The sequence below is a fragment of the Pungitius pungitius genome, chromosome 8 (genome assembly GCF_949316345.1).
Source record: "Pungitius pungitius chromosome 8, fPunPun2.1, whole genome shotgun sequence".
Taxonomy (NCBI): Eukaryota; Metazoa; Chordata; class Actinopteri; order Perciformes; family Gasterosteidae; genus Pungitius; species Pungitius pungitius.
Window position 1 is genome coordinate 21,402,791 of NC_084907.1, and position 25,411 is coordinate 21,428,201.

Below are 25,411 nucleotides of genomic sequence, written 5' to 3' on the forward strand. Positions count from 1 at the left end.
TTCTCTCAACACACCATGGTGTATACCAGTGGTTCTCGTTGTTGCTAGATCTGAGCTTTCAGATTTCCTGATCATCCATATTTGATGTGCGCTGTCATTACATGGCAGCTCTCTATCTAACAGCACACCCCAAAGACGACTAACAGCGGCTCTGAGTGTGGTTTTTCATTGATGGGAAAGCCGCGCGCGGACGTTAAGGACGCGGTGCCGAAAGAGTTAATCGGATGTGGAAGACGGCGCTGAGCTGCCATGGATCCACTTTGGGAGAGATGCGGCGCCTCCTCACGCAGCTGAGCGGGAGCATCGCGGCGGAGTCTCCAGCTGACCGAACGGACTCCGGTCGAATACTTGTTGATCCTCGAGCCCGACGGCGGCGGCGCGCGATGCAGAGCAGCAGACCGGCGGCTGGGCGGTAGATCCTTCTGCCATGTCGGAGGCAGAAGAAGGGGACATGGATTGGGTTAAACCATGGCAATAGCAAACCAACAACGTCGCCTCTTCTGTTTTCTTTTTTCTTTAATGCTGCTGCTTCCTCTCCGCTTGTGCACGGGGCGATGCGCGCTGGTTTGCCTCAGCGCAGGATGACAACTCACTACGGTATTTTCATTTTGAAGCTCATTTGACTTTGAATCATACGTAACCTAGCAATTGTAATCGATTATCAGTGGCCTATGGGAATATTCTGAATTGAAACTGCACCAATATGGAGCAGGCAGCCTTCGACAAACAGGGAAATGCTTAACGATGGTTGGATTCACAACATTGTCGATGATTAAAACAATCTCAATGAGCTTATTCTCAGTCAAAAGCTCAGCTGCATATAACAGTCCTACGTTATGTAGACAGGGTGGAGAATGTTCATTAGGGTTAATGCTAATTGTCGAGGCATTGACTAAAGAAGAAAACAGGAGGGTGGAGGCTTCTTCAAAATAAACATTTTTTTTTTACCTCTTCCCCGCAGCCGGTTACTGCAAAACGCCACATAATCGTGTCATCACCCTTTATTACCAGCCCCACGTCCCTGCCTTCAATCCCAATGTGCTTTGTAATTGACGTTGACATTATGCACGGTCCTAATTGTGTTTGTAAAGTGTTAAAAACTTTGCTTGACAGCTATCAATGATCACATCTGCAGGGCCGAGGTGTTGTTTGGTTTTCCACGCTCTCCTCCCACAGACATTAAACCAAATGAACAGCCGGACCACAAAAAAAAAGAAAAAAAGAAATGTGTGACCGGTGCCACGTCTTCAGTCAGGGAGACGAGCGGTGGAAGCGTTGGACATCTTTTGTCTGGACATGTTGTAGGCTGCGTTTCTTCTTCTCCGTGTCAGCCTGCGTTCCCTTCTGTGGATGGGGGGGGGGGGGGGGTGCAGTAGGTGGTGCTCGCCGTGATGATGGGAGTGAACAGCGCTTCCTGGTGTTTCAGCACCATCAGAGTGGACAGCGCACACGTTGCAGCGCACTGATCGCTGTGGTGTCCCGCGTCCCCACCCACAGGGCCGCACTGATCAACCAGTTACTGTGAATATTTGATTAAATGATGGTAATGTTGCATCAGAGACACCTCCAAAAAATAGCTTTCGTTGGAATGTTTTTGGTGCGAAGTATTCAACAATGTGTTATTCGTGGTTCCCTAATTTTTTTTCTTCTGAGCCTCAAAAATAAATTCTCTCTTGGATTTGTTTCACTTAAAAATTAAAATTGATATTGTAACACATATATTTATATTTTGTTCCTTTCTTCTGAAATCTTCTTGTGACCTGATGTATCGTATAACCCTTGCCTCTTGAGGCCCAAATCTTTAATCACCAGCAAAGAGTCAGATGACTGAGCCGTGCGTCTTGAAACGTGGGGCTGATCTAAGACACTAATGATTTCTCAATGTTTGTTTTTTTCAATCCATCAGGTAAAATTATGAAAGAAAACAGAAACAACTGTAGTCCACAGCCCTGGATGTCTGCCTGATTCCTCAACTTAAAGTCACCATGGATAAATCCTTGGCCGAGTTGAATAAAGCTGGCTCTCAGTCAACATCCTCTCTGCCCCCTGAACCGGTGGACATCATTCGCAGCAAGTCATGTTTTCGCAGAGTCAGGCTGAACGTTGGGGGTCTCCCACATGAGGTTTTGTGGCGAACATTAGATAGGCTACCACGAACACGTCTTGGAAAGTTGAGAGATTGCAACACCCACGAATCTCTGATGGAAGTGTGCGATGACTACAACCTCGAGGAGAACGAGTACTTTTTTGATCGACATCCAGGGGCGTTCACCTCAATTTTGAACTTCTACCGCACGGGTAAGCTGCACATGATGGAGGAAATGTGCGCCCTGTCCTTCAGTCAAGAACTCGACTACTGGGGCATTGATGAGATCTACCTAGAGTCCTGCTGCCAGGCCAGGTACCATCAGAAGAAGGAGCAAATGAATGAGGAGCTCAAACGAGAGGCCGACAACATGAAGGACAGAGACGGAGAAGAGTTTGACAACACTTGCTGTGCCGAAAAGCGAAAGAAGCTTTGGGACCTTCTGGAAAAGCCAAGCTCATCTGTTGCGGCGAAGGTAACTGATGATGGGTGTAAGATGAGGTTGGGGTTGGTTGGAGCAAACCTCCCCAGGCATTATGAGGCTTTGCAAAGGCAGGAAAACTAATTAAAAAAAGTAATGCAAACGAAATGATGTGAGCTTGCAACAAGCGCTGAACATATTAGACAATATAATCACAATACATTTTATTTGTAATGCTTGCTATGCAGATCTGAGGGTGCGGGTGCAGGTTTGCGGAGTAATGAGATCTTGTTGGTGCACGTCCATTTATGCATTTACGGATGAGGAGTAGGATTTTTTAGTTCATCCGGAATGAGACAGGGAGCCAGTGTAGGATGGGTGTTGTATGCTCATATTTCCAGACACTCATCAGCATCCTGGGAGCGCTGTTATGGATGTAGTGTCTCACACCAGCATGTTAGCAACGTCATTGTGAGCATGTTGGCATGCAAGCAACCAATGTACCTAAATACGGCCTCACAAAGTTGCTGGCGTGTCTGCGTCCTCTTATTTATTTTTTAATAACTAAATCTGCTTCCTATGAAAATATGACATTTTCAGACTTTCTAGATGTTCACAGTTGCACAAGAGTCTGTAAGGACGCTTTTATTTAGTTTAGTTTAGTTTTGCTTCAGGGTTTACTCTCAGGGTTTTTTGTATTGTTCCAGGATTGTAAGATGAACTAAAGAGTGGAAATCATAGAAAAAGACAGCCAGCATTTGGGATTTATCGGTGTGGGATTTGACAGTATTGTTGTTCCAGAACTAGAAAAAAAACATGTCTTAGTCTCAAAGTGAAAGTAGCTCTCTGGATGCATCTTTAAGTCATGACACAAGATTCATTATCTGTATCTAAGGTTGTACTCTTATTACCAGACTTGTAACAAAAGGTCATTGTCACATTTTTTGCTCGCTTTTGAAAACATGTGAGCTAACTGATCACACACAAACTTCAAACACACATATTTTCAGATTCTGAAGGATTCCAACATGCATGATTCCACTTTGTCCCCCTTTGTGAACTGATCATCCAGTGAATTCACTCAATTCAATAAATCAGTCAAATATATCTTAGATGCCCTCGCTTATAAATCAAAACACATGTAAGTCATTTATTTTGTTTCTCCTTTACCTTGTGTAAATTGATTCTTTACGAGAACCCTACCCAACATCATCCTGGGCCAATTGAATTGGCTAAAACGCGAATTAATTAGATGTTTTTCCTCATAAACAACAAGCCAGAATGATTTTGATTTGTTGGAATCGTTCGCATTAATCAATGCTTGGAAAGAGCTCTTTTATTCATCAATAGAAGGTGTTTGTGACATGGCCTTATTGAACCTATTTCAACATTCAACTGCAGTGAAATATAAATGTTAGTTCAGTTTGCCAGCGTACAGTTTCTCATAGTGACTTCAGTTAAGAAAGTTCCTGCGCAGTCTATTTTCAGCATAATATAGGAACCCTGCATTCAAATGTCATCATTAAAAAATGACCAGGGAATCATCCTACACGATATCTCCTCATCTTTAAGGCATGCCACAGCGCGCTCACTTATTTTTATGTGCTCACCTTTAGTCTTTAACAAAAACACAGAGTTGCCCTGCGGCTGCAACCTCGGAGTCGCTAATGATTCGCCTTTGATCACGTCATCTGACGTTGAATCGGAGGGATCAAAGAGGATGCTGTATCTTCTCAACATGATTTTAAAGGGAAGCACAGCGCCACAGTTTGTGGAAACGTGAAGGAAATGAAACTATTAGCAGTGTGTGCCCGCTGAGGTTCCGCAGTGAGGATTTGTTGAGCACTGTCAGCGCTGCTCCAGAGAAAGAGAGAGATGAGTGCTGGGAGCCTGTCAGTGAAACGTCTTCTTCGTAGGAATCAAAGGGATGTAAAATCAATGCTTATTGTGTTCCAGCTAAGGAAATGCAGTGGAAAAAAAAAAATATGAGAAGATCACTCTGAGTCGACCATGCGCTGCTGTCTCCGTCGTAGCATCCCGATACCAATGCGATTCATCAAAAACAACGCTGCAGAACAGTTTAGAAGAAGCAAAGATGTGGGTTCTTCCCTTTGAACAATGACACGGCAAGGTGCTTGTGCACATTGCTTGCTGCTAATCTCTATGTCTCCCAATAGCTACCAATTAGTGAGTCGGTGCAGTCCTCGCTTACCATTTTTTTTTAAAGTGCTAATCGCTTCTCTCGGCATCATTAGGAGCTCATAGCGGAAGATGTCATGCCAGAAGAAGAAAAAAGAGCAACCTTGACACAGCCAGGGGCAGAGTTGACCAAATTCTAATTAGCTTAAAAGGTCAACGCGAAACCACAGATCAAACTACTAAGAGCATTGATAGGGGTGGATGTACGGTCTTGGTCTTGGCTGCGGGCTTGTCGACCACAGATTGTCCCGATGTCGGGTCAGAGATGGAAATGTGTGTCCGACCGCTCACAAACAGGTGGTGAATGCTAGAGCCGAGCAGCGGACAAATGATGTGCTGGGCAGCAAAACTGTAATTGTATCATCACCGAAGGAGTGGGTACTTAACATTGGACTAAGTCTATTTGTGTTTCTTTGTGTGTGTGTGTGTGTGTGTGTGTGTGTGTGTGTGTGTGTGTGTGTGCACGCGCACCCTTGCTTAGTTTCTATATTTAAATGTCTGCACAGGGCAACACAAGAAAGCATGTTGTTACTGAATTATTTGTTAAAATGTGCAGGGAAGAATCCAGCTCGTCTTCTTTCTGTCCCGTCATCCTTCCTGACTCTCTCTTTTATCTCTATTGGCTCATATCTCTTCTTCCTTCCTCCCCTCTTCAGGCTCCACCACTACACCTCCGACTAAATGTCAGGGAAATGTCACGTTAATTATTCTCCAGGAGACTACGGGCCCAATTTGAAGCTTCCCTTTCTCTCTGTTTTGCATTCTTTGTGAGCCACGGCATTGTCGGTCTGTCTCTCGCTCAAATAGATTTGAGTCACCATAAAACGAGATTGTGTCTGTACGCTTCCGAAAGCAGCTCGTAACAGTTGGCAAGAAAAGCCCCTTTCCACCCGTAGTGGCCTTTATGCAAGGCCATGAGGAATTTGGATTGTTTTCTAAAACAATTATTCAGGGTGCTGAGAATACCATTTATAAAACAAAGTGTCCTTTCTTATGCAGTCACCTCCAAACAAAGCTCAGTGAGAGATTTAGGGAGTAATGAGACTGCATTTAGAGTCATGCTGTTGAATTTGAAAATTGTTCAAAATATTTCACTATCCCAAGACAGATTATTCAAGTAATTCTCTCAATAAATCAAATGGATGATGATGGGCTGTAAAAAATAGTAAAGTCGTATGACTTGAAAAAAATGAAAATTGACTGGAATGCTGGGTCCCAATTCAGGGGCTAGATCATCCAGAGTCATGAAAGGAATAAAACTACTTATTTGAACTCAAACCACGAAGTTAATTAAGTGCCTAAACTCCTGTAAAATCCAATAAATCATCTTTCAGAGGTCTGAGAGGCCGTCAGGCTCATTAACTGTATTTCATGTCAGGAAAGCCAGACTGCTTCATTTGGGTAAGAGGCACAGCTTCAGCCCGGCCCCTTGTATCATTGCACCGACCCACCCACTGATTGTTTTCACTGCCAATCCATCGAGACGGCCTCTTTGTGGTCGCTAATGGCAACAATTCAGCCATCAAACTGATATTTCTTGTTGTCTTCGTGAAATGCAAATTAATCTTTAAAAAAACAACAACAACAAGAAAACACTTTGATGTTAAGGCAGCTCTTTCAGCACATTCTCACAGCACTGAGTCAGTAAAACGTAACCCGATTAACTAACGTCGCTATGGACAAAAACAAATCAGGTGACTAACGACTACATTTACAAAATGTCAACTTCTTCCAAAGCAAACACCACATATACCCCGCAGAGTGTGCCCAATGCTGAGTGACCACGCAACCCTCAAGTCACGAACGTATCAGGCTTTCGCAGGTTATTCGTCAATGTTGTCTTCATTTGTACGGCGCTGAGATATAAACCAGGATCATGTGCACTTGGAGATTGAGTGCATCAGTGATTGCATTCATGCCGTTCTTCCTGTGAGGGAAGAGCAAAGGGAATTGATTAACAGCTCGCACCTATTACCAATTTTCTTGTCACTTTTAGGAGAACAAAACCACACGTGCACACAGACACACTCACTCACACAAACACACTTATTCTGCAAACATTGTGTAGTTCATAGAGTATTGAAGCGCAATGTATGATTTTTAAGACTGAAAACCACAGGAGATTTAGGCTGACATACGGAACAGACGTTTCTTTGGATGAACATGATGAATGGGGCTTCTTATATAATTGCTATGTATCATGTAACATGTATTAATGAAGAAGTGTGACAGTAAAATAACCAAGCACACCTGTACATTGATAGAGTACAGGGCTAAAACGTTCCTTAGAGAACTAAACAGTTCTGAGAGGATTCTCTGTGGGTCCATCATATGACTGACATCATACTTTATTTGATCCATTTGTCTTTCGTTTGTTTCACTGGAACTTTCATTGGAACTATTTTCCAATGAAAGTTGCCGATAGATCCAAAGGGTGTTAAATCTAGCAAGAAAGTTGCCAAAAAAAAACACATCATCGTCGGCATAGACACCAAACGTGGCTTTGTTAGTACTCACAGCTGTTAAAGACTTGTGTCGGGGCACTTGATTCATTCATTCAGGGTGTAATGAAAATGTCAACAAACATAACAAAAATGTTTTGGGGAAGATGACTAACATGCTTTTAACATATCAATATATATATATATATATTTTTAATATCCCTGTTTATATATACATATGTTCAGAAATAGTTCTAGTACATGATATAACTTTTTCAACACTCTCTAACGCCGACAAACAAGGCAAACGATAACTTGACACTGTATTCTAAAATGAACGATAGATTTAAAATTACACAAAATACCGTTTGGGGACAGGAATGCATCAAATGTATTTTTAAACGAGTTAACAAAAGGAGCCTGAACTCCAGTGTTTCTTCTCCTGAGAAGAAAGGAACAGAGGTGATTACAAAACCACGCTGACAGTCGGAATTATCATTTGATGTGATAATGTATTCATAGAATCAGTTCATGTTGTTTTGGAAAGAATTTGGGGTTATTTGGTGTCCGTTTTAACAGTGTGCTGCATATTTCAACGCTCATCCACTGTTAATGTGAAGTGGTCTGATTCTCCAGTGGTGGAGTCGTGCTTGTAAGTATTATACAAGTCATGTCATGCATTTTGTAGGGGACATTTCAGGATTTGCAGTGGCATCTAGGCTTTTCTGGTTTGCACTAGGACACAGCTCTCGTATGTTTTAGTCTGTTTAATATGTTTGGTAAGGACGCTTTGAGCGTTGCACTGGGGCAGAAGGTATTTCAGTGGGAATGCATTCTTTCGTCTTGGTGACTAAAACTCATAAATGTGTAATAGGTTGCGTGACCGTGGTCATCAAAGCAACATGGGGCTCACGCAAAGAGATTGCTCACATCCGTCGAAAAGAAGGAATTAACACAAAGCCACTGATGAACACAATACACCATCACTCCATAATGAACGGCTCTGAAATGTGCATGACAAGAAAGTGAAGCTGGTCAAGAATAGCGCACCGCCACTGCAAAGCTCGACAGCTCTTTTGTTCGTTCAATTTAGTGTTGAGCTGTTACGTGAGCATTGAGTGAAAGACACTAAGACTTCACAATACCCAAGAGGACGAAGCCTGAGGAGCAAAGACTGTAAGGGAGATAAAACAGCAATAGATCAAGAGATCTGGCAAGTGAAGTGCTGTTAATGGAAGATAAAATTACTGTGAAACATGAAAGTTGAATCAGAATATTCATCTTGTTGAATATTCTCCCTCCTTTAGCCTGTGAGAACACTTCAAATCCTGGCTTGTCAGGGTATGACGTCGAATTATTGCTGACAAGTCTTACTTTTAGGTATGGGAACAATGGTAACATAATACCTTTAACATTTACACAAATCTAAATTAAATTGCTGGTGAAATGTAGGTGATGCTTTTGGACCTTTGTAGAACACACAGAAATAATGATGCATAATAAGAAACCCAGAAGCATTCAGCATTCGACCGGATCAGCTTCAATTCCAATCCGCTGCCCTTTGCAAGATGTCGTCCCCTCGCACTCTGCACCTTTTCCTTCCATTGTCCTGCTGCTCTAATAAAGGCAATTTTTAAATTTAAATTGTAAACTACTTAGTGGGGAAAGGCTTTCATAAGCCATTTGAGTTTGTGGTTGCCTTTTTGGACCACATTAAATTTTAAACGATAAGGCTACGCAGCAAAATATTCCACATTCCCAAAGGCTATAACAACATAAGCATCTAGTTAGTATTTTGTTTCTGCCAAGAGTGCAGAGTAGAAAAAGCTCAGCATGGAAGACCCCTCTCTTCTAAATAAATTATAATCCTGAGCTGTCTCAACAGACACTAGTCTGCAAATAGCAGGGAGCGCCCCTCAAGGTTCACAAACACAGATTAATCGCACGGTTTACGTTTACGATTCACAGATAACAGACTTCAGAGCGGTTGAATTTATTTTTGGGACGGTGACGAAATAAGTCGTCCGGAACCTCGTGGCTCAGCTGTTTAATCAAAAAGCAAAGGGATCCGTACCAGCAATTAGTGTAATTGGTGATCTCTGAAGGTTTCGCAGCAACTCTACACGGATTCAACCCTCTTCAAAGAAAAGAAATGCACAAACACAAACACGTGACTTGTACTTTTAAACACTGACGTTGTTCGTGGAAGATTCCCTTTTCAGCAGGGAAAACCTTTTCCATATTTCACAACTGTGGAAAGCGGCAAAAGTTGCCTCTTTGTGTCTCAATGAACGTGAGGTAAAGAAGCACAACCCTTTATCAGTGGTCCCATTAAGAATGAAGAGCACAATACACTAAAAGGAAAACGTTGCTGTGCATCGATGGGAAAGCAGACTTTGCGTTGCTTCATTTCCAAACACACAACACAGCAGATTGGCCCTGAGAGAGCTGCAAACCTTTGTTGTGAAATGCAACAACATATCCAATACTCAGCATGTATATATGTTTTCACACGACATCAGGGTTTATAGCAGAGGCCAGTGATCCAGAGGCTGTGCCACTTGTAGTTTTCCACTTCGGTGGGTTTCAATCCACTGTGTGGGTCGTGCAGTGAGGTGAAGGAATGACCTTGAGGAAAGTGTGAAGGACTGAGACGGAAATAGAATCCACTAAAGTGGAGTAGAAACCTTCATCAAGCCCACGGGTGACTATGAGAGAGGGTGGGGGGAGCACTTGACTACTGGTGTGAGGAGCTTTTCCCCTTGATGATCACTTTCGACTGGCCTGGGACAAGAACTACTACTAATACTACTAGTACTACTACTACTACAGCTACTACTACGACCACTACTACTACTACTGCTACTACAAGCACACACATTATCATAAACACACTATTTGCACATGTGCTTCATGATACAATTTCTTCAAAAATAATAATAATTATTACTATTATACCATAGCTTCTACATTCAAATAGAACCTTCACTAAGCCCCTCCCCCAAACAGAGCTTTTCCTATAATAGGTTGACAACCGTGACAAGAGAAGAGAGGTCTGTCAAGCTCGAGAGCTCTGCACATGTCAGAGCAGTCACTCCATCACAGGCAAACTCCTGATGATCTAATGGCACATGTTTTTAATGTTGTTGAAGGATGAAAGTGGCACAGCTGCTGTTAACCAAACAGTTTTAGACCTATGTGCATGGCCCTTATCATGTTCATCTGCAGACAGCCATTAAGTGCAATTCAAACAAAGTGTCCTTGCACAACGAGTCAACTGTAAACCTTCAGTCAAGAAATTCTAAATTTACATTCACACACCTAACATAACCTCAATTTCCTAATAGCCAGCTGATCAAAAATTGTTCATTCAAAGCAGACAAATGCTTTATCTAAAAAATCTAAAAAATATATATAAAATGATGTCTAATGACTATTGACAAGTAAGTCCTTCACCGTTTCCCCAGTAAACCTGTGCAATGTGAGACCAGAATGCAAAGCTTGACAATCATTGAAACAGTAACTACGATTGCTGGGGTTTGAGATTATTTAATTATACTTATGCACATGTATGTACATTACAGTACATTCGTTAAATGCTGTTATTGAATTTCTACAGAATCAATACAATGGATTCATAAAACTTCTTCAATCGCCAAGGATTAGCTCTCAACGGGATTAACAGTACTGATACTGAATGACTCTGAGCTCTCACAAACTGTGAAATATGGACTCAGTGTAAAGTTACACCACGAGTAAGTAGACTATCTGCAGTAAGCCTGTGTCTGACTTCAGGATTAACTGTAATTTTCCTTTGTGATGTTCTTGCTTTGTGAATACACGCTGCATTCACATTTTCCCTCTCAGTTTCTCCCTTTCATTTCTCGCTGTTGTCCATAAAATGTTAAAAGTTCACTGTCACTATCACCATGGCAACTGTCATTTCATGATACTTGGAATTGCAGCTGCCTTCTATTCAGTCATCATTGTCGATTGAATGTGTGTGTGTGTGTGTGTGTGTGTGTGTGTGTGTGTCTATATAAGGGTTACGTGTGCCTTTCTCTCTTTATCTTTCTCTGCGTTTGCATATCAATGCTTTTCTAATGTTTACATCTTCTTTCTGTGCAGCTTTCTGCAGGGTGTACTCTGGCGTTTGCTGGTTTCTGTAATAAATAAACTATCATAGACTGCAAGACTACGTGAACTGTGTCCTACAGACAAGAACTGCTCACATACTGTATCTGTGATATCTGTGGTATGGTGAGATTCAGGGTGAGACATTTAGTCTACAGCAGAAGCACGTTAGGGTTTTCCACACATTCCCCTACCAGCCAACTGCTCAATGATATTTCCTCAACCCAGAAATGCCCCTAAGATGTCCTTCATCTCGTTCCAATAAATGCTGCATACTCCAACGTTCAATTCCTGATGAAGACAGCCTCTTTTGCTGTTCAAGACCAAACCCTATACTGTTTCTATTTATACAGCCACCATGGACCAGTCGGAGTTTAAATATAGATGCTGAGTCTGGATTCTCTTCTTCATCTGAAATTCATGAATAATTGAGAGGGAGAGGAGACGAGGTGGGATTCATTCAGGAGATGGATGGTCCAGGCTTAGTTTTCGTACCTACATTAGCAGTTTTTGAATGGGATTGTCGAGCACTTTCTGCATGTAAACACTGCATGAGTCAGTGAGAAAGTTTTGACGAAGGCCCCCGATGTGATTTAAATCTATTAATGGGATGCCTTTGAAGACAATGAAAAAATGAACATTTCAGGTATTATTACAAAGATAATTTTAATATACCACTTCATCCATCTAATGACAATTACATTGTCAAATGAATATAGCAATTATGTGGAATTCAATGAATCTATCGGGCTAATGTGACTTTCAGACTTTCATTTGCAATGTACAGTATGAGTTGTTACAGTATTCAAGCCTTCTGTATGAGGGGCTTTCAATCAATAAGATGATGAGGATTACAGTGTTCCAGGAGAAAGATCATGATCATACAGGTCATGACAGGTAGGTCACTAGATGAAATTTGCAGGCCTGTGCAAGCCTTTTTTTAAAAAGCTAATATATAATATATGTAATAGGTCCCTTGAAGAACCCATTTTTGTAAGATGGAGGAGGTTAGGATTAATGAGGCTTTGTTTCTCAAAGTTACAATCAGAAGGGATGTAGGGTGGGGAGACTACAGCTGGGCCACTCTATGAGTGTGTGTTTCAGGCTGGGAGAAATGTGGAAGACACGGTCTCCTCCCGTAACCATGGAAACCCCATTTCTTTCACAGGCAGTGAGGCAGAAACCTTCTACATACAGAAGCAGAGGTGTTAATTATTACACTTTATTTAACGCCCATACTATCAGCCACTGACGACAACAGATGAAGATCAGTACTCTGGTTCTGTGGCTCCTGTTAATCAAATCACATTACATAACAGCTGAAGTGTGGCATACATCCGCTAGTGAAGATTTAGCGTGGCAATCGAGTACTCCTTCTCTTTAAAGAAAACAATGTTAAACATGCGAGAAAGAAGGCAACACATCACCTGAAATACAGACAACCATCTGACATGGTTGAGTGAACAAAAACAGAGATAGAACATGGACATGCAGTGCAGATGGTTCAGAGCTGGACGAGCTTTGAATAAGGTACACATCAGGGAGAGAAGGAAGGAGGGAGGGAGGGAGGGAGCGAGGGAGGGAGAGAAGGAAACTCTGTCAGACTTGCTTTCCACAAGCAGGTCTACTTAGCCACCTCCTGTCGTGCTTCAAGGGGTTGTCATGGTGACAGTGGCTGGCAGTCGAGCAAGGGAGAGTGTTGCATGGTATCCCTGTGCCCTCGGATGTGGCTCAGGGGATGATGGGAAAGCAAGTCAGCTGGTGAGAGGACCTTAGTGATCGAGCACCCATACAGCCTAAATAAATCATTTTCATTCCATGCCTGTCTAAATGTTAAGGACTAGTACATGATTCATGTAGGTGGATCTAATGTTTCCCTGGGTGACCTCTTGCATAGTTAACAAACTAGGGTCTCGGGACAAAAGCAGAACAAGGATTTCCACTACTGGAGCTCCGCAGTGTGTCTGTTGCTCTTGTTGCTGCTAATGAGAAAGGTGCCACTTGGAGCACTGGGAGTCTGGGAGTTCCTGAACTGTCACTTGTGGAAACCACAACACTTAATGCAATGTGAAAACACTGACGTGAGCTGCAGCTTTTTTTACAAGTGGCCGAACCGAATAAACAACTGAATCAAACCTGAGCCAACGGACCTTTAAACCCTGTGTGAAGGATTAGCGGCTTTGAAGATGACTGACTGAAAGTGTTGCCTTTGCCCTTAGCGTTACTCAGCATTTTCTTTCAACTGGTTTTACAGTAAATATCTTAATTGTTTAGTTCACTCTTACTGCTTTCAATGTTCTCAGACACACCAACTGCATGTTACCAAACGGAATAGAGTCAAAGTTAGTGACCAACTACGTTTAGTTGCTAAAGAGCTGAAATAACATTTGAGCAGACAACACTAATGCCTTATTTTAACATATAAAATCTCAGACATAATCTAGTCAATATTTAATCCAGCCCTTTTTCAGTATGATCAATACAGCATTACATGTTTTATTCTTTAGTAGCTGATGCCTTAGTGACCATAACTGCAATTTCCCTCCGCCTTGTACTCACACTCACATCAGTGGCTTAATGGTTACTGATAAGGCTTATCATTTTTTTTTTTATCAAGTCTACATAAAAAGTGTATAAGTTCAAGGTTTCCTCCTTGCTGGATGAGTGCTGAATTGGCAGACGAGTGGAGCCAACCCTGAAAAAACCCAATGTAGCACAAAGGAAGTTAATCACAGCTGCCGGGACACGGCCAATGTAAAACCAGGCCATTTGAGTGGGAGCTGGAGAGGGAGCAAACAGCACGCACAACTACATTATACGGACTAATTGTATTTGAATATGCTTTTCTTCTCTCTGAGCCCCAAGTGTGTGTGCTTCTCAAGAACAGAAATAGTTTTGGTGTACGAACAGGGATCAGTCAACGCATTCCCCATGCAATTGCTTTCCTGTCTGGAGGCTTATTCCCTGTCCCGTACATGAAATAAGTTCCCACCCACATGTGACCTGGTGCCGAATGTCACAGGCTGCGTTCACACGGCGAATGTCGCATACATTAGTGTATGTGACATTTATACATGTGGTGCTTTTTGGGGTTGTCCTTTAAATGATTGTGTTGGTCAATCAGATTTCGTTAAGGCTAATGAGGGCTGGTGTCCCCTTGTGTCCCCCTTGTGTCCCCCTTGTCCTATAGAAAATGGTCGGTCTGTGTGGACTAATTGGTCTGCCGAGCCACACGGCGATGTCGCAAGAGACTTAAACCGGTGTGATCTGGCTTTTTTTCAGGTCACAGTTGGATTTCCTGTCAATCTGCTCTCTTTCTCTCTCCCTCTCGTTCTCTCCCTCCCCATCTCTTGAACACATGTTGACTTTTCCTCTCCTCTAGATATAAATATCTTCCCCCTTCCTCTTCTACTCCCTTTTTTTTGGCCACCAAGGAGTATTCCCTGGGAGTCACACTCACATTTCGTGTCCACATAATCTCGTGTAATGGAGTATTCATCACACACACACATGCGTCCACTGAGACTCTATAAATAGCCCGTGATTGCGGTGAAAACATTACAATCATGTCTGGGGTTCCATTCAACCATTTTCTTGTGGTTGTTTGCTTCCTCCTTTGTGTTGTGAAATTTAGAGTGCAATAGTACCCTGTGGCATTAAAGAACGCAGGATAGAAAGAGACAAAGACCGGCGAGGCAGCGTGAGCGAGCGCAGAGATAGTGGCCACGGGGACAGAGGCCTTGTGGGAAAGGGGCAGGCTTTCCTGGCGGAACTTGACCTCATCACCACGATGTTGCACAGCAGCACGAGTGTGCCTTCATTAGAGACGTGACTAAGGCCCTTTTTCTCACACCTGCTATTATGTTGCAACAATCTTGTGTGGCTTCGGGGATTTGTTATCCACGTCCTTTTTTCTGCCTCATCACAACTCTGTCGCATCTGGTATTCAATGAGGAAACTTTAAAAGGACATGTATAGAAAATGTTTACACGATTTAATGTAAAAATAAAAAAAGTCCTACTGTCTGTCTGGATATACTTATTACTAATATACTTATATTCACCCTTTGTCTGAAACTCTCAATCTCAGTGTGTTTCACTGGAATTGGGTTGCTAGGCAACAGTTTGGGTCTACGTCTACTTCCTGTCAGCTGATGTCTTTATAACACACACCAACCGTGAACAAGCTTTAGACCTATGTGCATTTAGAATGTTGACGTTTAAGACGGAGAAATGGTTTAAACGTCTGGTGCAGACATCCTGACCGCTCGTTTATAGGCATTTCCTGAATATGTGCTGTGTGTATTTCTCAATGGATTAACCGTTTCAACACTTTAACAGCAAATAAATGCTTTATAGTATAAAACGATTTGACATTTAACACAGTTAGGTACAACCTAACATTACCGTACACTCTGTAATTCACTTTGTACAGATACTTTTCTCTGTTACAGCATCATAGTTTGCTGCCACTCTGTGTTTTGCTGGAACTCGTCATCTCACCTTTGCTCTCTGCTTCCAGCACCTCCCTCTCTTGAAGTGTTTGATTTAACTCAAATGTATTTCCAGGGCAGGAAGGGAGGAGCGCATTGGGGAGGGGGGAATAAACAGATCAGGGTCATTATTCATTGCTGCCGTGACGCTATGGCAACAGTGTCCTTCTGCTCTGATTGGTTGTAGATAAGGTTGCCTCTTTAGCCATCACTTTTACTCTGGGGGGGGGGGGGGGACTCCTCCATTATTAGGCTGTTGTCAAGGCCCAAGCTGTCAATCACGCCATAACAACATTTGCTATTGCTCTATTTCTGCTGCTGGTGCTTTTATTTTCTCTGGATGATGTGACAGGAAACCCTGCATCATATGCTCTATGCTGGCCTCTGGTCTTTTTCTTCACACAAGAGGCTATGTTCAACAAGTAGTACCAGTTTATGGATGAGATCTAGATCAAACTTAACAAGTAGGGGGGAGGAAAGTATAAATTTGTACCACTTTGCGAAAATACACACACTAAAACAATTCATTTTATACTCATCTATACATTCGATGTCTCACAACTTTTCTTTAATCGTATTTGTGTGGGCTACTGGGTTCCAGCTATAACCTACTATTCTCCAAGTTGTGCTGTTTTATCCTGAGTCAGGTTTTCTAAAATTAATTCAGGGTTAACAAGTGTAACCTGTAATTCTTGCTCACTTTCTGCATTTCCGCTGCTGAGTTCACTGCTCCCAGAAGCCTCCCGCAAAGGAGCATTTAGACTGGATAATGGAGACACACTTAGACAAGTCATCTGAAGTGTAATGCTTTGCCACACCAGTGAAAAAGCATATAAATGGGGTATATTATATCAGCGTATTATGATGAATAAACACTGCTGGATTGTGTTGCCTCGGTGAATCACTCTGGTCTGGCAGGAGCTCTGCTTTTAAACCTGGACACCAGGATCAAGGGAGAGCTGTTCAATGTGTGCCTTTTGTCCCCATTTTTATGGAAAGCTGATATCAGAATCTCTTTATAAAACCACTATCACTGCCCAGAGGGCAGCATAACAAGTCTAAAAATAAAATGTCTGTTTACTCAAAAATCTAATTTAAAAAAAGATACTTTCCCACTAATTCCTATCGTATCATTTACAGACCCGTTTTAATGGTTTCTGTAGTAGTTCTGAAGACTATAGCTCAAATGGAAGTGACTGTAATGTATCAGATAGTGATGTAAGATATTTATGTTTTCAGAAGAAGAATTCTATGCAGCTTCCTTTGATATGTCTTGGGGACAAAATGACTAAATATTAGTTTAAAGTGAGGATGAAATATGATTTTTAATAGATTTTGGTGAACTGACCTTTATGGTGACAATATATGTATAGATTTAAACAAAGAGTGTCATCCTTCACAGGACAAAGCAGCATTACATGTAATCAATTTTTTTATCACAAAATGCGTTCCCAATATGAATTACCTCTCTTAACTGTTACATTGTGGGTTTATTGGGAAATTACAGGTTGGACGACGAAGTAGTCCATTATTCAGATCAAACGGAATAATAATAGGCTTCAAAGGGAATGCAATGATTTTGTTGTTTTCGCTTTGAATGCTCGTTGAGATGGGAGCTGTCATACAGTGCTAAAAGAAGTGTGGTCTACCACCACATGGTACTTGCTTGTTAGCATGATTGGTGAAGTGTGGGAGGGGTAGTGTGAGTGATTGTGAGTGATTGTGAGTGTGTGTGTGTGTGTGTTTGCGTGTGTCAGGGTGCGGTTTTCTGACAAACGTCCCAGTTCTGTGTGCTGTGTTAGATGAATCAGGCATCATCTAGTGCCATGTATTCTCAAGATATTCTGCTTTTATGTGACTACTGCATGTTCATGTTTGATGGTGCCAAAGCAAGTGGTGCAAGTGACAAAAAGGTGTCTTTGGTCATTCCAGGGGGGACCAATAGAAGGAGGAAAAGGGTGAGATGAACGTTTTGCAGGCCCAGTTATGATCAGAGACAGAGACATTGTTGCACCATCCTGATGTGCTGTGCAGCCTTGTTTGTACCATAGGAACACAGACACACCCAACTTCAATAAATCCTTGCGTTTCATGTCCAAAAACTTTTGTTTGAGTTTTGCATAATTTACTAAATAACAGACAATTGTGGACAAGCTACAGTGAATTGCATTCTGTGATGCTCTTGCTTTTGTTTATTGGTTGGTTGTTAAGCACTATTTTTCCACTCAAGGAAACTCACTCATGTGAATAAGCCTGATAAGAGAGCCATGAATAAATAAGTGGTCAAAGCCAACCTAATCCATTAGCTGTCAGCCAATCACATTTCACACTATGTTTTTGAAGTAGTTAAACTTTGGGGTTTTAAGGTGTAATACCCTAATCAATCAAGCCTTACTAATACTACTTTCACAATGTTTTCTTTCAGATCCTGGCCATTATCTCCATCCTCTTCATCGTTCTATCCACCATTGCCTTGTCTCTGAACACCCTTCCGGAGCTGCAGGACACGGATGAGTTTGGCCAGTCTTCAGACAACCCACAACTGGCCCATGTGGAAGCTGTGTGCATTGCCTGGTTTACCATGGAGTACCTGCTTCGCTTCCTCTCCTCTCCCAACAAGTGGAAGTTCTTTAAGGGTCCTCTGAATGTCATTGACCTGCTGGCCATCTTGCCATACTACGTCACCATATTCTTGACAGAATCCAACAAGAGTGTACTTCAATTTCAGAATGTCCGCCGCGTGGTTCAGATTTTTCGAATCATGCGCATCCTACGTATTTTAAAGTTGGCTCGTCACTCGACAGGTCTTCAGTCTCTAGGCTTCACTCTTAAGAGGAGTTACAATGAGCTGGGCCTGCTAATTCTTTTCCTAGCCATGGGCATCATGATCTTCTCTAGTCTTGTGTTCTTTGCGGAGAAGGATGAGGAGGACACAAAGTTTAAAAGCATTCCAGCTTCTTTCTGGTGGGCTACTATTACTATGACCACCGTAGGCTATGGAGATATTTACCCCAAAACTCTACTGGGAAAGATAGTGGGGGGTTTATGCTGCATAGCTGGAGTGCTTGTGATTGCCTTACCAATTCCTATTATTGTAAATAACTTCTCAGAATTCTACAAGGAGCAGAAGAGGCAGGAAAAAGCACTTAAACGAAGAGAGGCCCTAGAGAGGGCAAAGAGAAATGGTAGCATTGTCTCAATGAACTTGAAAGAAGCATTTGCTCGTAGTGCAGAACTGATGGATGTGGTGGTGGAGAAGAGTGAGAGGCCACACGACAACAATCTCTCTCCAAGCCGTTGGAAATGGACCCCCAAAAGAGCTGCATCGGAGACAAGCTCAAACCGTTCCTTCAACGCCCAGGAGCAAGGCTCTCCCAGCAAGGCCCAAGCTACCAGTCCCCAAAGGCTAAACGTGCAGAAGCTCGAGGAGATGTACAACCAGATGGCCAAGACACAATCCCAGCCAAACCTCAATGCTAAAGAGAGGGGCTCCAGAATTGGAAAACCAAGGGATGAGATAGAGCTGGGGGCGATCCAAGATCGCGGGCCACCGGTGACAGGAGTCAGAGAAGGAGTGGGGGACATGAAAAGCTTGTCCAGCATTGACAGCTACATCAGTTGTGCTACAGACTTCCAAGAGAATCCCACACGATACCCCCACAGTCCTGCAATGGAACTTGGTCTTCAGGAAAGCAACCGGTACCCCTACAGTCCGGCTTCAGCTTTCTCTCAGCACAGCAGCACAAAATCAGGCCAAAAAAACATCGGGGAGCGTGAACCTATTCTGACCCCTGTGTCCATCATAAAGCCCTCGTGCACAGAGAATACACGGAGGTTCTTCTTTTCTGGCAACTCAAAAAGTCTTAAGCCCAAAGGAGGCTGTCTCAGCGATGGGGGATCAGGCCCGTCCCCTCTCTCGGACAGCTCAGTCATGTCGGACAACTCCCTATTGAGCCCCGAAGTCTCTGTCTACACCACTGCCAGCAGCAGGACTCCACCAAAGTCCCCGGAGAGCACCACACTGGCCGCGACCGTCTTCACCTTTCACGACTCCTCCATCAGCAAATACATCGACGCTGATACAGACGATGACGAGCACCTTCGCGACATCTCTGACATCAGCCCCTCAGAGTGTCTTCTGGCCGGTTCGAGCCCAAAACGAGGCATCAATTCTCAGAAAGGCTGCAACCATTTAGAAGCAGCCCAAAAAATGCTAGGCCATAACTGTCTGTTCCCCATTGAAGGGATTCGCGGAGGGACTCACGAGAATCACGTAGTACCTGAGATGGCACGAAGACCAAAGGTTGAGAGGGGGCGTCAAAATACTTTGGATAAAAGCCTCTGAAGTACAAGTGCAGCAGAAATAAACAGGATAATGTGGCCAGGGTGTTTGTGATGGAGAAAACAGACAATCTTAAAACACTCTATAAGACAGAGGAATGGGAAGTGGAAGAGACAAAGGGTCTCACCAAAACATTCCACACATTACCTGAGCGTGCCATCGGGTACTAGGCTCGGGGCCGAGATGTGTGCTGAATACTCTGGGAGAAAAACCCTACTAATTCGTAGAATGTCACTGCCCCTCCTTCAACTCATTCCTATTAGTGTTATTAGACAAAAGGAAAGCACTCCCAGGTAGCCAACGGGTCTGTTCATTTACTCACAAGGAGGCAGAGGAGTCCGAGAAATTGAAACATGGCTAAAACTGGTGTGACCAAACTGAATGGTGGTTTAGCGGCATGGGGGCGGGGGGGGGGGGTTTCTCTAAACTCTCTAGGGACAGAAATCCCAGCAGCCCACTATCCCAATACGGAGTCACGATTCATTTTGTAGACACGGAGATACAGGAGAGGACCTAGAAGCCTATAAGCTACTTACGTGTGCCCTCCATTCCAAAAACTGGCCTTAGTCATTTACATTTGTAGGGGTGTGCACATCTGGATATACTGTAAGCGTGTGTGCGTGCACATTGTGAGTGAGTGTGAATGTTGACGGGTGATCTAACGGTAGTTCATACACACTCTTGAGATTGTCTTACTTGATTTATTTTTATATAGTCTAGATAAAAGAAAGTTAATTATTGAAATGTATGATTTGCTAGTCTGCTGTGTCATATGTGAAGAGTCATTCTGTGTAAAATGCAATGTCTTGGCACAAAGGCTGCAGCTCGAGCCAGTCATCCATAATAAGGCGTTCTCTTTCTTTAACAGTATTTTGCCATCCCCCATGTTATCATTCCATGGTTAGAATAGCCAATCCTTTCAAATCTCCACCAGTAAATATTGTCTTTGCATCTCAGTATCCTCTTTTGAGGGATGGCAGCAGACCATGACTTTTTGAGAACAACAAAAGAGGCAGAAGTTATAATCTCGATAGTTGCACAAAGCGCAGGTTTATGCATGCACGGTCAACGTACAAAAGCATGAGAAACTTTTATCAATGAAAAATATGAAAGATTCTCTAGATATCATTTGTTTATGTTTACCATTTATGTTTACTGACACAAAGTTCAGATTACAGTTACAGATGTTCAGCATGAATTGGCCTTCCATTGGCGAACACAAAAGCATCCAAAGGGATCACACTCAGATAATGGAATATACGTGTATTTTTAGAAATGTCGTTTTCCATTTCCTCTTTCTTCCTTTTATTCTCAAAATAAACTTTATTGGCACGAAATACACTTTAATGACACAAAATAAACGCCGCTGAGTTAACCATACCATAGATCGGCTGCTCAATGCCTGGCCGGACCCATGCATGACCAAACCCACTTAAGACATAGAAGTATGAGAGACAATTTTCTGGATATATAGACAGATTTAGTTTCCATGGAAACAGAAGCTGTTGTCATTGCTGTTTTCAAAGGCTGACAGCCGCTCAGGAACGTCTGTTAATTGGGGCGGGAAGGACTTGATTGCATGTAACCTATGTTCAACACATATACAAGAAGACACACACACATAGGCATGTACCCGTTAAGTGACAATAAGCAGTCACATGTTAGCAGCCACTCCTCACTGCGCATATTAAGTACTGTGTAAAAACAGCGTTATGATGTACGGACCTTGTACGTTTCTATGTCTAAAATCTAATTTCAGAAATACGACAATTACCCTGAATGCATTCTCTATCTGCTTAAATTCCAAAAAGAAATAGTCTTACATATTCCTGACAATTATTATTATTATATAAATTACACAGCACTAAATTCAGAGGGACAAAAGTCCTATTTATTTCAAACATTATACCAACCTTGAAAATGTCAGCGCATCGAGAACAAAATCTCAAAGAAAATTTACTTAACTGTAAAAGCTTTTGGACACAAGCTGAGAGATATAAATAATAGAGTTCATTGCACTAATATAAATGTAGGCGTTGAGTAAAATGTTAGTCCAAAGTCAAAAGAAGAACATCGTCGAATGTACTTTAGTGTTGTTAAGAGTCTCATCACAAACCCTGATTTAATTTCTTGTTTTAATCACAGAGTTGAACCATTTCATATTGCTCTCCCATAGTGAGAGGCGCAGAGGTGTGGAAGGAATAGCAATGACTATGCGAGGCCGAGTGAACGTGTGTGCTGGGAGTGAAGCCAGGGCATTAGAGCCGTGCCGCTTAATGGAAAAGAATGAGCTGCACCTCGGGGGGAAACCTGCTTCTGTTGCCCTCATATTCTAACTGCAGTTCAGACTGACATGCAACTGTAGCACAAGTTCCAATCCAATCATATGTTATATTAAGATTACTTTATTTTTAGTGTGCAGGTTTATTCACTGCTTAGAAGAGGGGAGGGATATTTTATGACTCTCAACACACACCATATAATTAGGCACGGATGGATGTTTGAGCTGGTGAAAATTTCCTTGTATGCAGCGTCAGCAGAAAGTTCTATTTTATTTAAGAAAAATATCTATTCAAATATCTTATCGTTTTTTGCACTTCTGCTAATGTTAGAGACTACGATCACAAAAAGAGAGAATGGCCACTGTCAAAGAGATCTTAAACTTAGATATTGTCCGTAAAGAGGGATTACCAAATGATTTATTTCATTTTTTATTTAGAAAATGTCCTATGGCATGACATTAGAGTGCAGTTCTTTTTGTCTGTTTGTCTCCCCAAAAACGTGCTGTGCCTGGCTGCTCCTTTGATTTTAATCACACATTGATTAACTATCCCCACAACAAACATCATATTAATTTACAAGTTCAATTGTACAAAGAAAAGATAATCTATACATTCAAACATTGTCTGTTACATTTGATTTTCTTTGGGTTAAGTCTCAACTAGAAGAAACATGTGGTTCCTGATTGACTTTTTTAAAATGTTCATCTTATAAAAAGTCAAGGCCAATGTATGCCGACGTCTTTGTCACTTGTCCTAAGAGGTTTCAAAATGTTTTTCTTATTTCCGTCAAACGTGTCCTAATGAGTCCATTTCATCTGTCCAAAAAAAACGCAACATTTGAGCTTCTGTATCACACAGAGGTTTAAAGAGTAGGCTGCTATCATTGTACTCAAGCAACAGTACTGGGGTAAATACATTTTAAATATGTTAATGCTAGAAAGTAAATTGCATTAAATGTCCACTTCTACACGAGTGGATACACATCAACAAGAAGACCCCTTACATCAGCAGACTGGGAATACAACTGATTAAATTAACGTTGAATGAATAACTTTGCCTTCCAAAATGAATATAAATAACACTGCCTTTCAAAATGAATCATTCCAAGAGTTAAGAGAGGGAAAAAAAAAACATTAGACAAAAAAAAAGAAAAGACAACAAATAAAACGAGCTATGGACGGAGCAGCACAAAACAACCACCTGTCACTGCAAACGATGTAGACAGCGAAGCAGAGACCGCACGGTTTCTACACGCCTCGGAGCGCGCACGCAAGCTAGTTGCTAGGCAACAACGTCCTCTGTCCGCGGGTCGCTGCGGCTCATCTGTCCCGCAGACCGCAGTCCGCCCCTGGCCGCATGTCCTGTTTCGAGCCAGAGGACACCGCGAACACATGTAGCGTGCGGGGCCGTGTCCAATAGCATGGTTACAATCCTAAACACGTGATCTCCAATCGTATCTTGGTCCCGTGAACGCAAACGTCTATAAAGTCGTCATTTCCGGGCTCACCTGCAGCTTCGTCTCCGTATCTCTTCTGTTCTGTTCCATTCTCACAAAACGTATCAGGACTTTATCATGTGACCTTAGTTTTAACCTGTAGCGACTTGAAACGTAAGTTCAATACTTGTGACAAGTAGTAAGTAGGCTGAGCTACTTCAGTAAAAGTAAAATCACAGATGAAAGAAAAGAAGTGTTTCAACACCACGTTTCACTGAAATATTCTCAATAATGATGACAATCAATATTCCATGGACAGACAGAAAGTATTATTTGAGATAACTGGAATGTATTACGGGGAAATACTACCCAAATACTTAGCCATGAGCATACACACAGAAATCCCCAAACTAGTATTGATACTCCTACTACATCTTTAGGGTTTTGCAGAAGAAGCGTCAAACCTGACGTTGCGATTTCAAATATGACTGTGATACTGTGACATGGAACCATCATAATTCCAAAAAATATGTCAATCACATTTCATTACTTTCCATTTTCCTAGGGAGCAAATGTAGTAGTCTAAATGAGCTTTGAATTTGACTGAGATCCTTGTGGAGTGATTCAAAGGACTAAACCACCATGCTTTATGAAGAAAACACAATCAAGTGACCTGTTGTATTTCTCATGTATTGATACAAAGAGCACAGATTCTCAGACCTTTAAACGACGAGGCTCCCAACTGTACTGTAAATGCATTTTTTGTAATTTATAATAGAACTTGTTTGTCATGCTAGCTGCTAAATTTAGCCAATATGAGGTTCGGGTCTTTTTTTATTTTCTCTTAGAACCCCGTAGGAACCTTTTCAAGGATGTGATGCTTTTCAAGGTGAGAACCACCGCTTTAGCGAGTAGAGCCCAATTCCACACACTCTGAATCTAGCACTGTATTACAGGGTTGGGGTCGATTCAGAATGCCTTGATGGAGTAAAACACACATTACACAATAACATGAAACAGTGTTAGAGCATGAGACCAATTAAAGGTAGTATGAATTAAAACACAAACTGTAGTTTCTTTTCTTTCTTTTGTTTTTAAACTCTCAGTGAAATTGACCCCAACCTTGCCTAAGCCATCAGTCTTTATAAAAGTACACTGTTTCCAGATAATTGATAAAATATATTTGAACAACCTTAGCCAGCTCTTATACGGTGTTTGTTTGTAGGTCCCGAGGCTGTCTGTTTTGTAAAAAAAACAAAACTAATTTTTACCTGTTGACTTTCTATGCTGTCGTTCCTGTGTAAATGTTCTATTGTTCCGTGCATGTTGTAACTCTGGCGTTGTAACTGGTTGTGATTCACACAGAGCCAGTACCTGTCACGTAAAAAAAAAAAGTGTCTCTATGTCCGCAGATATTTCTATTTCAAGCAAAATCTCCCTTGGATGACTTAAATGAAATAAATCAAATCACTTTACATTTTGATTAGGGAATTCTGACTTTCATTTCACCGGTAACTTGCAGTTTCTGATGCAAACCCACACAGGAATATATGTAATATCGAGGCATCTGTTGAGCAGT

At 42.0% G+C, this 25,411-nt stretch overlaps 1 protein-coding gene across 1 annotated transcript; it reads left to right on the forward strand.

Moving 5' to 3' along the window:
* Nucleotides 1–91: 91 nt before the first annotated feature.
* kcnb1 (potassium voltage-gated channel, Shab-related subfamily, member 1) lies at nt 92–25,315 on the forward strand. Its single transcript, XM_037491092.2, has 3 exons — nt 92–597; nt 1,907–2,561; nt 18,199–25,315. The coding sequence occupies exons 2-3, from the start codon at nt 1,986–1,988 to the stop codon at nt 20,116–20,118; spliced, it is 2,496 nt and encodes an 831-aa protein (XP_037346989.2). The 5' UTR covers nt 92–597; nt 1,907–1,985; the 3' UTR covers nt 20,119–25,315.
* The last annotated feature ends 96 nt before the right edge of the window (nt 25,316–25,411 follow it).